At 37.8% G+C, this 17,258-nt stretch overlaps 1 protein-coding gene across 3 annotated transcripts in view; it reads left to right on the top strand.

Annotated features, from left to right (window-relative positions):
• Positions 1–5: 5 nt before the first annotated feature.
• TTC19 (tetratricopeptide repeat domain 19) overlaps positions 6–17,258 on the top strand; it is a 22,877-nt gene continuing 5,624 nt past the window's right edge. Inside the window, exons 1-8 of one of the 3 annotated variants that reach the window (XM_039847455.1) lie at positions 7–239; positions 324–454; positions 2,045–2,155; positions 2,616–2,654; positions 3,404–3,460; positions 3,776–3,837; positions 6,084–6,178; positions 16,788–16,942. In XM_039847455.1, coding sequence (XP_039703389.1) covers positions 56–239; positions 324–454; positions 2,045–2,155; positions 2,616–2,654; positions 3,404–3,460; positions 3,776–3,837; positions 6,084–6,178; positions 16,788–16,942 — 834 coding nt within the window. In that variant the 5' untranslated portion in view covers positions 7–55. Of the gene's footprint in view, positions 240–323; positions 455–2,044; positions 2,156–2,615; positions 2,655–3,403; positions 3,461–3,775; positions 3,838–6,083; positions 6,179–16,787; positions 16,943–17,258 lie in introns of all 3 variants that reach the window. The other 2 variants (XM_039847456.1, XM_039847457.1) reach the window with 2 other exon arrangements.

Genomic DNA, 17,258 nt, shown 5'->3' with positions numbered 1-17,258 from the left:
CGGGACGCCCTGGGATCTCGCCGGGCCTGCAGTGAGCAGAGGACGCAGCTCGGGCATGTACCGGCTCCTGATCCCAAGCCTGGGCCGAGGCCTTCTGCGGGCCGCGGCGCGGCGGTGCCGGATCTGTTCGGCGCGCCTGCTTCCGGGGCCAGCAGGAGGCCGGGCGCTCGAGTTGGTGGTGCGACCATCTCAAGTCGCGCCGCACGGCGGGGGCTTAGGCCTGCTGCCGCTGCTGGCAGGTGAGGGGCGCGAGCCGGGCGGGGACAGCGGGGCGGGGACAGGGGCGCAGCCGGGCCCGGTGACCTCAGAACCCCTTCCCGCAGCGCTCGCGTGGTTCTCGAGGCCCACTGCGGCAGAGGAGGAGGAGGAGTTGCCGGGAGCGGGCGGGGCCGCCGCTAAAGATGCGGCGGACGAGGCCGAGGCCGAGATCATCCAGCTGCTAAAGCGAGCCAAGGTGAGGCGGCCTTGTCGATGCGCATTACTCTCTCCAGTTAGCCGAGATGGCGGCTCTGAGGGTAAAAGTGCCCGGAATTAGGTGGGTCATGGAGGGAGGCTGAGAGCGGTGTTGGAATCCATTCAGGCTTGTCAGACTGAAGTCTGCAGTAAAACCGCTGCAGTCTCAAGTGCAGATGGAAGTGGCATCACAGGCATCGTTCTTTTACCTAAACATAATTAGCAGAAATGTTTTGTAGTTTTTTTATCCGTGAACCAGCCAAGCTGAAAGGACTGATATAGAGAATTTTTCACATACAGTATGTAGCGTTCTGAAAATGCTATTCAGTGTTGCTTATGAGCGATTTTGTTCTCTTCTGTATAAACTCTTTTTTTCCCCTCCACATTCTTGTCTATTTCGTCTTCTCCCCAGGTTATCTCAACTTTTCTATTGGGCTAACTACCGCCTTGATGCCAACAACGTCCAAATTGATATTCCCATGCTGCAGTGTGCTACTGACATACCTTCTCTGCTTTGAGGCTTGTCTACCTCTTAGGCTTAATCTGCCCAAAACTAAAGTCTTGATCTCAAATGCCTCCCCAACACATTCCTTCACCATCGTTTTTTTTTTTTTACTACCATCTACCCAAATTTCCAGCCTGGAATTCTTATAGTCGTTTTTAATACTTACCACCGCCTCCCAACAACAGTCCAGCAACAAATCCTTTTGTCACCAAATCCAAAATATCTGGTAAATCAGCTCCTTTTTCTATCTCCCCTGCTATCCCCACAGCCTAGTACCGAGTAGTCTCATCTGCCCTATTGCCCCCTCTATAATCCATGCAACAGCCTGAGTGATTTGTTAAAAAAGTAAATTGGATCATATCACCTTTTTGCCTAAAAACTTTGAATGACTTTCCACTGCATTTACAATAAAATTCAAACTCCTTGCCATGGCCTGCAAGACCCTTATATGATTGACACCATCCTACTTTGTTCACCCATTTGGCAGAAATACTCTGACTCACCATCCTCCTTTCTCACCTTTTCTTTTCATTTTTTGAATGGTTCTTAAAGAATCCTTCTCTTCAGCCTGTAAGGCCTTTGCTTGTTCCTTACTCCCTGTTTGGGTCATTTTCCCCTACAATTTCTTATTTGTATTCTATCTCTAATTATCACTTCCTCAAAAAGCTTTTCTGACTCCAGTATAGAGACCTTTATTGTTCCTTTCCTAGCTTTTATCATTAGTTGTAATTAAGCTTATTTGACCTACAGGGTCACTTCCAGCCTGTAGGAAAAGATAAAGAGGATGTAGGGCAAGGAGCTTCTTTATAAAATAATAAAATATGTAAAAATTGCTAACATTCCTTTTGTCTGCATTTGTTGGCCAAAACTTTGTCATATGGCCACACGTGCTTGCAAAGGAGGCTATAGACATTATAGACATAATGCTTGCTACGTAGTAGGAATTCAATAAATATTTGATGAATGAATGAATAGCTTCCTTCTATATATTGCGATATATATCCATAACCACTTCTGTCTGGTTACAAATGCATATGCTTTCTTTACATTTTATTTTCTTTTATTTTCTTTGTTTTCTCTTTTCAGTTGAGCATCATGAAAGATGAGCCAGAAGAGGCTGAGCTAATTTTGCATGACGCTCTTCGTCTTGCCTATCAGAGTGATAACAAGAAGGCCATCACTTACACTTATGATTTGGTAACTCTTCTAACCAATCTGAGCCACTGACGAAGGATGAATGCAAGAGAAGGGTTGTTAATTCTCCTTATTTATATTCCGGACCTTCAGGATGTCCTAAAGCTCTTTGTTTTTGTTTTTGTTTTTACTAAGCTTTCTTTTTGTTTAAATTTCCATTACCCTTGGGGTGTCACTTATAAGAAGTCTCAGTCCCAGACTAAAAAGAAACAATTATTATTAACATTTGTTTCTTTGAAGATAAGTAGATCTATTTGGTTTGTATCAACAAAATATATATGCAAATATTTACTCTCATACCATTTTTATACTTTGGTTCTAGAAGATTAGTGACATGCTTTTCTTTCAACTATTTTTTTTATTTAGAAGGTGAAAGCAAAAAAGGAGTCTTTAGCTTAAAGGTTTTAAAATAAGTAGTAATAGAATGCTCTAAACTGAAAAACAATTTGTAATTTGCTTTCAGATGGCCAACTTGGCATTTGTACGGGGTCAGCTTGAAAATGTAAGTAAGTAAATCACTTTGTAATATATTGAATACGTGAAGCACTAGCCTCAAGGGAACTCTACTCTATTAGCCTGTAAGGGTACAGGCTGAGCCGCTGTAACAGACCCCAAAATAGAGTGACTCAAGCAAGGAGGTGTATTTCTCTCTAATTCATTAGTATGCGGGTAGCTAATCATTGAAGGGAGCTAGTAACCTTTGCTCCATGAAATGATCTAGAAGTCCAGGTTCCTTCTAAGATATGTCCTCATCTGCATAGGTGAGCTGGCTCAACCCCAGCCTACAGGTAGGAAAAACAAAAGGGAAGGCAAGCAGCTTTCTTATAAAATATGATTTAAAAATTGTTCACATTTCTGCATCTCTTGGCCAAAACTTCATCATATGATCATACCTAACTGCAAAGGAGGCTGACCTATTAAAAATTGAGGAGATTCTGTACTTAAAATGATGGAAAGGAGAGTGAATATTAGGGGATAGTTTTCAGTCTCTGCCACAGTGGGTTTGGATATGAAGTTAATTTCTAAAGTTGGTTTCTACTCGCTACAGAATAGTTTTTGAGATGCCCAGAGGATGTGGGGTACTGGTATTTTAGTCTGTTTTCCATCACAAGGCTGTTTTTCTCTGTATGTGAATGTGAGTGTGTGTATGTTGTGTTTTACAAGGAATGATGAATCAGACTTACTTAAAATCCAGGGTCATGTAGATAATGGGGCCCAAGTAAAAGAAAAATCTTTTCCTTATGCTTTTAGGCAGAAAAACTTTTTAAAGCGACAATGAGTTACCTGCTTGGAGGGGGCATGCAGCAGGTAAGGATGTTGCCTAGGATCGGGCCCTAGCTGAAGCAGTTTTCAAAGAAGTCTTGCTTCGCGAAAACTTCACCCAGCCCCCAACATGTGTTTTGGCCAAAAAAGGTAGATTTTTTTGCTTTAAGACTTGTACAAAAACTGCCAATCTTTCACTCATGCAAAAGCGTGGTAGCTGAGGAACTCACAGTTGCCTAATTCTCTAAAAGGATAAGACTATGGCTTTTAGGCCAAAGGCAATCTAGAAGTTGATCTGAAATATTCTCTGAGGAAATTTTACTTGTCATGAATTTCCTTCATTTTTCTTTTTCCCAACAGGAAGATAATGCAATAATTGAAATATCTCTAAAGCTGGCCAGTATCTATGCTGCTCAGAATAGGTAAGTATAGTCAGAATCTAGGTGTGACAGCAGCCAGGGAGTTGGGGTTTGGGGAGAAGACTTTGACCCTGGGATGTTATATAATTTTCATTTACCTGCTAATCATCTGGGTCTCCAAAAAATTGGTGTCACACTCAAAGTGTCCCATTCTTCATATTTGAAATCTTCAGTCTTTCCCAGTTTTCGCCTATTGCTTCCATTAGCCCGCTGAGCGGGACATACAGCCCTTAAACCCCTGGCTGCACTGTGACAGAGCTAATCAAGTTTTCTGTTCCTGCTTGAACTGGGAAGGAAGTTATAGTTAGAACTTTAGTTTACATCTTCCTAGAAGAGGAGGGAGCAATGTAAAAGCTGATGGGGGTAGTAAACTTTGAAGAAACCATTTTGTTGATATGTGTCAACAGACCAGGAAATTGGATATAAAGTTAAGTGAGATAGTTACTATAGGGGTATCTTATTGGCCTGTTTGGTGGGCAGTGTTTTTAAAACATGTAGAGATGATGAAGTAGCTGGTTTTAGGAAGAGGAAATATCTAGAAGTTGAGATATTTTTGGATAAGTCAGACAGAAATCAGTGCTATTTTTAAAGTATTAGGTGAATCTCTATTCTTATAAATAAGAACGTCTGCCAGCTACACAGGAAAGGCTTTAGAAAACAATTTGGATATGTGCCAAAGGTCGGGAACTTCTGAGTGAAGCCTGGTGCCTTTCTCTAGGTGGAGTTCAAAGAAGAAACACCTAGGATGTAAGCATAGAACTCCTCTAGAGAGTTATATTTTGGGGCGAATTTAAGGAAAGACTTAAGACTAGCTTTTCCTTACATTTTTAGTTGCTGCAGAAGTTGAATACTAGGCATTTGGAATAACGTCAAGCCTGGTGCTGTAGAATGAGTGAGCGCTCACTGAGGTGAGGGCCCCTGACACCGGTCTCTGCTGCTCTAGTCACCACCTCCTTCTTTCTTAGAACTGCTTAGTCTCCCTGCATTTGGTTGGACACTAGATAGGCTAGAGTTCTGAGGGCCTTTGATTTGACTTCAAGTCTTTTGGGGAGCCTTGAGGTTGACCCCGTCAGGGAGCATTGTAGCTGGGATCTATATCCCTTACAGGAGTAACAGGACTAGATGTTAATGGAGTATGAACCCCTAGGATAAGAAGAAGCCCAAAGCTAATAATACTGGAGAGTAAGAGAAATTTATGGTCCTGTAGAGGTGAAAGTTTATGTAGTAGCCACTGATAATTAGCCTGTAAATTACTCTGTACTCTCCTCAAAAGTGTTCTTTTATTTTGTTTTATCAAGAAAAGCATGAGACCAGAAAATATATGGCCAGATCCTGAGGCTTAGAAAGAGTGATATTACGGGAGTTGTTTATAGACATTTTGCTTTGAATAAGTGCATCCTGTGGCCATCCTGCCCTGCCCCATGTCCTGGCTAGATACCAAACCATGTTTGTCAAGGTTTGGGTCTGGGGAAGTTAGTGTTCTTCTGAGAATAGAGGAGAACACTGGGGGTCCCTGGCAAAACACCAGAGGAGAAGGGGTGAGTTTTATGTACCAATTCCAGTAAGAAACTGGAGCCAGAACAAAGAGCAAGAACCAGGGCCAAGCTTCTGGATGGGGAAGGAATCTCTGATGTTTCTGTGCATCTCTTTATAGAAACCAGCAGTTGATGCTTGTTCTGTCCAGAGTCAGTCTGCTTGCTGCTTGGGCATCCTCTCCAATTGACTGAGGGTCCAGGGCTAGAGTCAGGCTAAATGCCCTCTAGTGCCAAAGCTAGGAGTTCCATTTCTGTAAAAGAAAATTCCATCAAAGACCTACAGCTTGGGAGAAGTATAAAGGTAATAAACCTCCAGAAATTGTATGAGGTCAGTAGTTAGATTCCTAGTGCAGGGTGGCCTTAGCCTCCATTCATATTAGTATTACTTTGAGCAGGTGTAGGCTTTCACAGAGAAACTGACTCCCTTGAAACTGTTAGTGGGAGATGATGAAAATTGCTGGTTATGTCAGTTATTAAAACTATGGTTGCACTCTTAGCTTTTTCTGTTTTAAATTACATTAAATGGGTGACTAGAAAAAAAATAACCACTTTTGAGAAATGGCAGATTGATACCCCTTATGGGCTTTAAACAAAATTCCTCTTCCCATCTTACACTTCATTTATTGATAATACTAAAACCCCAGCTGAGAAAATGAGGATAAAAGAGGAGTTTGTGAAAAAGTGAACAGTCGATTGCTGATCTTTGCTTTACAGACAGGAATTCGCTCTTGCTGGCTATGAATTCTGCATTTCAACTCTAGAGGAAAAAATTGAAAGAGAAAAGGAATTAGCAGAAGACATTTTGTCAGGTAGGGACACCTGACTGTTTTCTGGACATTTTGCTATAAAGCGCTTCACTGTTACTCTGCAATAAAGGGAATTGGGAGAGGGAAAGTCATCCATTTTGGAAATTAAGTGGCTATTTTTAAGGTCTTAGAGGATTTGGAATAAGATGTTTTGTATAAATGACTTGACCACTTTTTTTTTTTTAATCCCTTGGCGACATGTTCATAATTTATCTGTTGACTTTTATTATATGTAACCTCTGGAAAATTGAGCAGAAAGGGAAGGTTCAGCTGCCAATCACAATGCTAATTAATTTCCTTTTGGTCCCAGATATACACCAAGTTATGAAAGATGGAGAGCAGCTCATGTTTTTGCATTTCATCCTCATTGTTAAGGGAAGAGCTTAAAGAGAGCTACTGTTTCTGTTCCTAGTTATGCTAGGAACAGAAGAGCAACTACTGTTTCTGTTCCTAGTTATGCTAGGAACAGAAAGGGCTGGGCAGGAAGCTCTCTAGCTCTAAACCATTTGGGTTTCTTAATATGGTTTGAAGTATTGGGAATTTCCAGATTTGACATTGATTCTTTCATTATTTCACTTACTTTATACCAAGAGCTAGCAAGATGTTTGAGGTAGAGCAGTCAACTCTAATGTCTCTAAAGTAGTAAATATGCCTTGAAAGAGTTGGCTGTACTCAATTGTCTTCCAGTTTTCTCTTGAACATAACCCAGCTTTTCTTCATCACTTCACTGAAGTTCCCTTTATTAAGGTCACTAGTTCTCGTTCCTTATCTTACTATACCTATAGCAGCTCTCACCCAGGTGGAAACACTATTGGTAACACTTTATTTACTTGGCTTCCCCTTTGCCACCTCTAAAGTTAGTGGACCTCAGGGCTGTCTTTGGCCCTCTTCTCTTTTTCTCTCTGCCCTCACGTCCTAGGAGATAACATTTAGTTCCATACCTTTAATATCAATTTTACACCTTCGGCCCCAACTTGCATATGAACTGCAGATTTGTCTACCTGACATCGTGGCCTGAATGGCTAATGGTCATTTCACACTTAATATATCTGAAATGAGTCTCTTGATTTCTGCCACTCACCAACTTATTTCTCTACCACTTAGCCTTGGTTTAGTAAATGACACCACCATTCACTCAGTTGCTTTGGCCAAGAACCTAAGAATCTTTGATTTCTTCCTCATTCCCTATATGTAATTCATCAGCAAATTATATTGGATTAACCATCAAAATATATCCATTTCAGACCATGTCTCCTCTTGCTCTACCACTTTGGTCCAGGTCATCATTGTCTTTTGCCTGGACACCTGTAATAATATCACAAGTTTTCCTGCCTCCCTTCATTACCTCATACAGTCTGTTATCCATGTAGCAGGCAAAGTAATCTTTTAAGAATTCAGTGCCTTTGCTTCACCTTTAGAATAAATTCAGAATCCCTTTGTGGACTGACCTATAAGGCCCTACATAATCTGACCCCAACTACCTATTCTACATCATCTACTGCTGCCCTCCCCCTTGCTCATTCTACTTTCACCACACTGATCTTTTTCTCACTCTCGTGTATCCCAAGCTCATTGTCATCTCCAGGACTTTTTATTTGCTGTTCCCTCTGCTTAGTTTGTGCTCCTTTATCTTTATATGGCTAGCTCTTATTATTTAGTTCTCTGCTCAGATATCATTCAGGAGGCCTACCCTGACTAAAACAATCTCTTCCCACCTTAGTGTCTCCCTAATACTTTATCCTCCTTTACTTTTCTTAATTGCACTTAAGAAAGTAGGGTGTGTGTGTGTTGTGTGCTTGTGTTTGTATCACTGCTAAAGTATATTTTTGTTCAAGTTTTTAGTATTTGTCTTCTCTAAGGAGGATAGAGACTTCATCTGTTTTATTGACTGCTAAATTCTCAGTATCTAGAGCAGTGCCTGACACAGGCTCAGTGGTTGTTTAATGAAAGGACAAAAGGCCCAAAAGTCCCAAACCACTTACAACTCCCCAAGTAGTGGAAGTACTTTGAGGAAATTCACAAAAAATATAAATACAAGTCTAGCTATCAAATATGTCACTTATGAACTATCCACATTCTTGTTATCTTTCATTTGTAGCATTGACAGTTTCTTAAGAATGTAAAGCTTTTCTAATTCCAGAAATAATACCAGTGCATTGAAGGAAATTTAGAAAAGTATTAAGAAGAAAATAAGGATCATCCACAATCACACTATCCAAGAAAGAACTACTGTTTATTTTTTGGTGTATGTCTTTTCAGGATTGTTTTCACCCTATGCTATTTATATTTTAAGAAACAAATTAGGGATTATACTGTCTATACTACTTGATAATTTAATTTTTTTAAATTTAGTTATATGTTGTGAAAACACTTTTTTCCTAGGCAAAGGAATTCTTATTAGAGAGAGCAAACTGATTTCCGTTGTAAACATTGTTATATTTTACTAGTTAAGCAGTAGAATGTGTTACATTATTCTTAATCTTATTTTTTTCTAAAGGAATAGATTCCCAGTTTTGAACAAAACAAATTCCTTATCAAATTCATATGCTTTTTATTGGCATGATTAACTCTATCCCAAGGGTACATTATTTCAGATCACATTAAAACTTGGTATAGGGCAGTGGTCCCCAACCTTTTTGGCACCAGGGACCTCTAATGCCTGATGATCTGAGGTGGAGCTGAGGCAGTGATGCTTGTGCTGGGGAATGGCTGCAAATACAGTTGAAGCTTTGCTAGCTTGCTGTTCACCTCCTGCTGTGTGGCCCAGTTCCTAATAGGCCATGGACCACTAGTGCTCCATGGTCTGGGGTTTGGGGACTCCTGGTATAGTGTACTCATTTTACTCCTCATATTGTAGATATATATGTAATTTTTGAGAAAAGGCTCATAAAAAATGCAGTGAAAATAGGATTACAAAACAATATAGTTAGGAGGAGCCTAATTTTCTAAAATATGTAGATTAAATATAGATATAGAATAAGAGCTGAATGATACCAAAATATAGACAGTGATTATCTGTGGTTGGTAGATTTATAGGGGTTTTTTGTTATATTTGTGTTTTCCTGAATAGTCTGTAATTTTTTGCAACACATTTTTATTTTTATTTTTAAAATTACTTTCTACTATTACCTGTATATGAAAAGTCAAAGAACATTATAAGAATTTAAATACAGCATTTCCTTGCCACACATCTTCCCAGGATCATCGTCAACTCAACAAATTTCTTCTAGTATTTTCCTTTGTATTTCTGAATGACATTATTATTTCTTGATTTAATATTTTTCAAATCTGACTTGCAGAATAGTGAAGATTTAGGGTAATTTTTGGTCGTGTCTACATTATTTGGAATGTACAGTGTTGCCGAACGAAGTAATATGATTACATAATTACATTTTCTTTTCTGTATCTTTTGTTTCCTCTGAAGTCAATAGATTTTTTGTTGCTTGTTTTATATGTATATGACAAATCCCTCTTTCACCATAGTGCTTTAATTCCTAAGTTTTTATAGGGTTCTATGGTATAAATTGGCCTGCTTTTCACTGGCATAGCTGTCTGTAGGCATTCAGTCTTCATCTTCTTTTCTTGTGCTTAGTCACTTACCAGTTTTTTCTCTACTTTTCATCTCCTACAATTTTTTGATCTTTGTTATCTCCCTTGATTTGTCTTTATTTCTTGTAGTTTTATATCTTTTTCCTCCTTTCACTTTGATTATAGTGATGTTTTGGGAGGGTGTGGAGACGAATGCTTGTGTTCAATCCAGAAAGGTGTATCTCATAGTAGTCCATCCATTCTTCTGCCATCAAACATAAGGTAGTGTCCAGACCTGTTTCTTTAGAATAGATTCTTAGCACTGAAATTCCATGTCAAAAGTAGCACATTTTAAGGTTAGTGATGGATATTGCAAAATTGCTTTCAAAAGGATGGTGTTAATTTACATTTTCTGGTTCTGCTAATTTATTTGCTTTGTGACTTTGGTCAAATTAGTTAATCCATATATGCTTTTGATCCTTAGAATGGGATTTAGAGTAATATTCTCTCATAGGACTCTTAGGATTGACTGAGTTAATATATGTGAAACACTTAGAACAATGCCTAATACATAGCAGCTACTCAAAAAATATAACCATTATTAGTTTCTATTGTGATAAGGCAATGTGCCCCTCCTCCCCAAAGTGCATTTGTCTTTGTAACCTTTGTCAGATCGATGATATGGCATTGATACATTAACTAGTGTTTCTTTGATAAGCAGTGAAGTTAATCATTTGTTGGTGTGTTTTTACAAGAATATTAACTCTATCCCGTTGGCTTCTTCCTTCTCCGTAAATTCGTGGATATAGAGATAGGAGGGTTTTTTTTAATTTAAAAAATGTGAAACTAATATTTGTATAGTTTATTTAAAGAATAATGGGAACAGGCAGTAACACAACATTAACAATACCTTTGAAGCCCTGTGTGGTGTGCCTGGCCCCAATCCCTTTCCACTTCCTGCCTCAGAGACACTACTCTCCTGAATCTTTATCATTCATTTGCTTTTTAGTTTTACTTCTCTATAGAAGATATTTAGTTTTTGCATGTTTCTTTTTAAAAATTTATATTAATGAATCAGCATGACTTGCGCAACTCTTTAATTTCGAGGGAATTAGATCTGACCGAATTCGTTTTTTTCTTTGATTTTATTAATTTTTAATAAACATTGAGTAGCTATTCTGTGCCAGGTATTGTTCTAGGATTCTCATAGAAGCAAATGAGGCAAACAAAAGTCCCTGCTCTTCAGAGCTTAATGCTTAGAAAGGTATTTTTCAGCTTTGAAAACATAAGTATTCACTCATCTTTCCTTCTAATTGTCTTTTTTTTCTTTATTTCTAAACAGTTTTAACATTTACTTTTTTAATATAGCTGCAATTAACTTTGGTATGAAGTTGGTAACTACTTTCTTAAAGATAATCTCACTATTATGTACTTATGTATTAATTAGTATATGCTTGGCTTTCTTTTGGGGTTTTCCATTCTTATTTACTCATCTGATGAAACTTATAACAGTATACATTGTTTGCATTGTATGGTATTATATATTTGAGTTGTATGGCAATATAGATCTCACGTTTCTTATGTAAAATTTTACATTTTAGTTTCATTCAGTTCTCACATGAATTTTAGATATTTTTACATGAATTTGAGACCATTTTGTCAAGTCCCCAAAGTGCTTTGAGACTGAATTATTGGATTTGCATTGTACATTGGGGAGATTGCCAGAAGTTGGCATTTGACTGCAAATGACACAAAATTTTAACCAAATTAAGTTAAACAGTAAGGACACCTATCTCATATAACTGGCAGTTCAACAAAAGGGGGCAGGCTGCTGAATTAGCTGATATATGGTTCACTGAATTCCTGAAGGATAAGGTTCTTTCCATCTCTCCTTACTGTCATTCTCAGTGTGTGGGCTTTCTCTTCATTCTCCCTTTCTGGTTGGAAAGTGACTTACCACCAGGTCCCAGGAATCTCATCCAGAAATGGCAATGTCCAGAGGAAAAGGAGACTTCTTTGATGTTTCTCTTAGAATGAAGGTAATCTAGAAGTCCCCAAGTAGATTTATTCTTACTTCTCACTGGCTAGAACTGGGTCACATGGCATTTCTAACTCAGTCCTTCCTTGGCAAGAGAGATGAAATACCATGATTGGCTAAAACTGATCAGAATCCATTCCTAACAGGATGGGAATCCCCTCTGCTTGAAAGAGTGGATACTAGGACAAACAGCAACTGTGCTAGCAAGAGAAGTCACTCACTCACTACACTTTATTTGCAATTTTGAGTCTTCCCATTGAGGAACGTGGTATGGCTCTTCCTTACAGATTTATTCACATAGATGTGACAACTATTTTATTACATTTGATTCCAAGTGGACACTTTACTAAACTATTTGCTTTTCAGTTGATATTACACTATTTCTAGATATATAACTATACATTTAGGAAATCATAATTGTTTCTTTTCAGTTATACTTCTGTTAAATTTAACTATAATCACAGAATAACATTAGATAATAGTGGGTGGTGATGGACAACTTTGTCTTATATCTGATTTGGTGCCAAATTATATGAATAGATTTATTATTATATATCTAGAGCAAACTAGGCTTGCTAGTAATTGTTTATTTAGTATACTACTGGATAATATTTAATGCTGAGATTTTATTTAGAACTTTTGCATTTATTTTCTTATGTGAGATCCATAGTTTATTTCTTGTGCTTGTCATTATGGGTTTGTTAATGTGGTAAAATAAATTGGTATGCTTTTTATATTTTCTGTTCTGGCCTAGGTATGGGGTATTACATAGGAATGAGCTATTCCTTGAAAGTCGTGAGATCTGTAAAACCACGTGGACCAGATCTCCTTTGGAGTCAATTCTCTGGCAACTTTTTATTTTCCTTCCTTGACTACTCATACATTTAAATTTCTTCAGTTTTCTTGTTTTGATTTCAGTACCTAGGACAGTGCCAAGAACGGTGTTAATATCTGTTAAATAAGTGAATATGCATTTATGAAAGAATTTTGGGGAACTGTATTTTCCTAGAAGAAACTTTATTATGGAATTATATTTTGAATGCATAGTTTACTATATTCTCTGTTCCTCTCCTAGTATTTAATTTTATGGATTTCTTCTCTTTAACAGATTTTTTCCATTGATTCCTTCCTCTTTCTTTCTTTGAGCTGAAAGTTTCATTTTTCATATTTTAAAAAAAAATTTCTGGAAAGTCGAAGTATTTTTTGGTGGCATATTTGGTTTCGTGAGGGCTTGAAGTCTGGACCCTGAGTTTGAATTCTGGCTCTTCCGCTTACTAGCAGTGTGACTGTAGACAGGTGACTTAACTTTTCTCAGTTTCCTCATCAATAAAATAAGAATAGTAGCACAACTTACCTCATCGAGTTGTTATGGGAATTCAGTGCCCTAGTACTGTGACTAGTACTCAAGTACTATGTAAGAGTTTGCTGGAATGTGATATATTTACTAACGTAATTTATTTATGGTTTAGCCCCCCCGTGTTATGTTTACTAGTCTCAATTTATGAACGGTCTTCCTGATTATTTTATTCATAGTTTCTCCTTGGTTTTTGTCAGTTTTGTTGATCTTTTCAAAAAGAGCCAACTTGTGGTTTCACTTTGTTGTTTTTATTTATATTTCATTTATTTCCACTTAAATCCTTATGTCTCCTGCTTCCTTTGGGCTTATTTTGTTCTTTTTTTAGTTTATTAGGTGGAAGATTAGGTTACTCATTTAAGATCTTTCTAATAGAGACATTTAAAACTATAAATTTCCCTCTATTGCTTTAGCGTCACATAAATTTTGGTATGTTGTTTTCACGTTTCAAATTTTTCTTGCGCGTTTTTTCTTTGATCTTTAGGATATTTTGGAGTATGTTGGTTAATTACATATTTATGAATTTCCCAGATTTCCTTGTGTTGTTGATTTCTAAATTCATTCTGTTGTGGTCAGAGAAAACATGTTTTGTATGATTTCAGTCCTTTTAAATTTATTGAGATTCATTTTATGGCCTGTTATATGGTTTTACCTGGAGAATGTTGCATGTGCATTTGAAAGAAATGTGTATTCCTCTGTTTTTGGATGGAGTTTCTATGTCTCTTAGGTCTTGTTGGTTTATAGTGTTGTTCAAGTCTTCTTGCTGATTTTGTCTAGTCATTCTGGACAAATTTTTTCTTTATACATATTTCTATGCTATTCAAGGTTTTAGATATGTCATTGTGAATTATCCCTTTCTGAGAAAATGATTTTTTGTCCAATTTTTTTGTCACAAATTTTAGTTTTACATTGTTGACTGTATCTTAGTCTTTTAACTTTGAGTCATTTTGTTGTCAGTCTTTTGTAGAAGGCTGTATTTGGATTTTTTAAAAACCTAAGCTGAGTATCATTGTCCTATGATAGAGAATCTTAAAACTTATTTAAATAGATATTAAAAGTGATATTTGCCTTAATTTTTGCATTTTAAAAAGTTTCAGTTTTTTGTTATTTCTTTTGTTTTGTTATTTCTTTTGTCCCTTTTATAGGGACATTTTCCTCACTAAAATCCCATTTATATTTTGGAAGGAAGGCATACATATGGTTCTATTTAGAGGTAACCTAAAAATTTCTTCAAGGTATTTTTAACTCAGAGGAAAAACATTTCTTTTTTCAGTTTCTTCTGTAAAGTGGGTACAGTTTAACATTCTTCTACCTTTCTTTCCCCAGTTGTTTTTTCTCTGTGACCTGGAATTTTAGAAGGGGTTTATTGCAGAGAATTCCAAAGCCAACTTATTTGCCTTCTTTTGTAGATAGCCTATTTTCTCCTGCCTGGTTGCTTTGTAGGAGTCAGTTTTATTAGTATAAAATTAGGGGATTAGTCTTTTTATGAATTTTGCCTGGTCTGTGATGAACCTCCATTTTTAAGATCTAGTTCTCTTGAGCTTCTCTGTACTACATCTTTGATTACTGAACAGTTAGTTCTACTTTGCTATGGTCATTTATTCAGGAACGTCATTTAACTGTATGTTGGCCTCTCCTCTGTCCTTTATGTTTACACTTTCCTCTGTTTCCTTGTCTATGTTTTTGGAATTTCTCCAGTGTGTATTTCACATTACTGACATCATTCAGAAAAGTTAGTTCTGCGCTTTTCTTCTGTAGTTTTTTAAAGATGTCAAGCAAAAATAAAGTGTAGAGACTTTAACAGATACCTGTATACCTTCCTCTTAGCTTTGTCAAGTCTAAGTATTTTACAGTATGTGCTTTAAAACTTTTTTTGGTAAGTTTAAACTCCTGTGTATTCTTGCTTAGTATAACTACTATCCTGAATTTGGATTTGGTCTTTATCATTGTCTGTTCATTACACTTGCATATATCAGTAAACAATATACAACGTGCTTAATATGCTTTTAAATTTTATGTGAATGGTATCATACTGTACAGTTGCTTCTGCAATGTTTTTTCACTCAGCATTATGTTGTTGAGATTTATACATGTTGGTACTAAAAGCATCAGTTTTCCTAACATAAAGGCCCTGTTTTGCTTGCCAAACCATGTCTGCTGGGTTGCATTTGTCCAGAACTTCCTCTGATTAGCCCACTGGGGTAAGGAGTGAGGTTGAGCCTTTTTTTCCATCCTTGCAAGGAGTGGTACAGGCTAGAGGTGGCCCTGATTGGTTCATTCACTGCAACCGCAGTATAGTATTCCATTGTATGAATATACTACAGTTTTCCTTTTAATGGATATGTACGTTCTACGTGTTTTGCTGTGGAAAATACCTTTTTGAACATTCCTGGACCTGTGTCTCTGTGCACACATGTAAGATATTCCCTAGGGCATGTATCCAAGAGCGGAATTGCTGGAGTGCATATACTAGATATTACCAGATTGCTTATCAATATGGTTTTACCAGTTTACATTTCACTAGCAATGTGTTAGCATTCTTGTTGTTCCATATCTTTGTTATTACTGGACTTAAACTTTTTTGATCTGGTAGGTATGAACTGGAATTTTACTGTGGCTTCAGTGCATGTTTCTTTGATTACTAATGTGATACTTGTGATTTAAAAGAAATATATATTTGGTCATTCATTTATTCGGTCTTTGTCCAGGTCCTGGCTCCCAGACCCTTGGAATTTACAAAGTGCCAAAGAAAGAAAGGTCTTTTGTTATGTTAATGAGGCAACTTTTAGAAGCACCTAAGAATGAGGGTTGGTTGACCAGAGAACTACCATTTGAATATAGGGTTGGAACTCTAGGAAGGGATGTGGGGCTGGAGGCTGAATCAGTCACACCTATGTAATAAAGCCTCCATAAAACCCCAGAAAGGACGGGGTTTGTGGTACTTCTGGATTGGTGAACTTGTAGAGGTGCTGGCACACCTGGAGAGGGCATGGAAAACCCGTGCCCCTTTCCACATACCTTGTCCAATACATCTCTTCTGTCTGGCTGATCCTAAGTTATATCCTTTTATAATAAACCTGTAATCTAAGTAAAATGTTTCTCTCAGTTCTGTGATCCACTCTAGTAAGTTAATGAAACCCAAAGAGGGAGTCTTGGCAACCTGATTCCCAACCTGGTAACAACCTGGACTTCTAATTGGCATCCTGAATTGAAGGGGGTTGTTGGAACCTTCAGTTTGTAGCTGGTTGTCAAAAGCATAGGTAACAACCGGGACTTGCAACTAGTGTCTGAAGTTGGGGAGTAGGGTGTGTAGTCTTGTAGGACTAACCTTTAACTTGTGGAATCTGATGCTCTCTCTGGGTAGATAGTGTCATAATTGAGTTGATTTCTTTGGACACCCTGCTGATGTCTGAGAATTGCTTGTTGGTTGGGGAATCCTATATCCCGCCCCCCCCAACCCCCAACACACACACATACATACACATGTTGGAATTGGGTTCAGGAACCAATTTAGATGGTAATCCACCTAAATTGTCACCTTTGTGTAAAAAGTACAAGGCTAAAGTACTTAGGTTACATGAAATATTCATAGGTCTTGGTAAGAATAAGATTAGGTTAGGTTGGCCAATTCTCTGCCTCACTTTCTATCTTGTACTTGTTATATCCAAGCAATGCTCTTATTTTCTTCTTAGTGGAAGAGAAAGCCAATACCCACCTCCTCCTTGGCATGTGCTTAGATGCCTATGCTCGCTACCTTCTGTTCTCCAAGCAGCCATCACAAGCACAAAGGATGTATGAAAAAGCTTTGCATATTTCTGAAGAAATACTAGGAGAAAGACACCCACAGGTAAGAGGAAAACAGAGGCAGGCTGTAAAACAAAGGTTTCACAATTTATGGGTGTGAAATACCACACTCATTGGGAACAGATAATCAGCACTTGGTCCTAGGTGTATCTTCCTCCTCATGCCCTAGCCTATTAATTTTCCTGCCCCACCCCCACCCCAACTACTTATTTCATAAAGGATTCGAGACTGCCCATTAATTATTGGGTCTGCCCAGAACATTTTGCATGAGTATTGGTTTATACAGCAGAGCAACCTTTCTAAAAGATAGGTTTAACTTGGCACCCATGTGCTTCTGGGGCTTCAGCATAGTATTTCAG

The sequence above is a fragment of the Pteropus medius genome, unplaced genomic scaffold (genome assembly GCF_902729225.1).
Source record: "Pteropus medius unplaced genomic scaffold, Ma_sr-lr_union100, whole genome shotgun sequence".
NCBI lineage: Eukaryota > Metazoa > Chordata > Mammalia > Chiroptera > Pteropodidae > Pteropus > Pteropus medius.
This window is presented reverse-complemented; position numbering and strand designations above follow the sequence as displayed.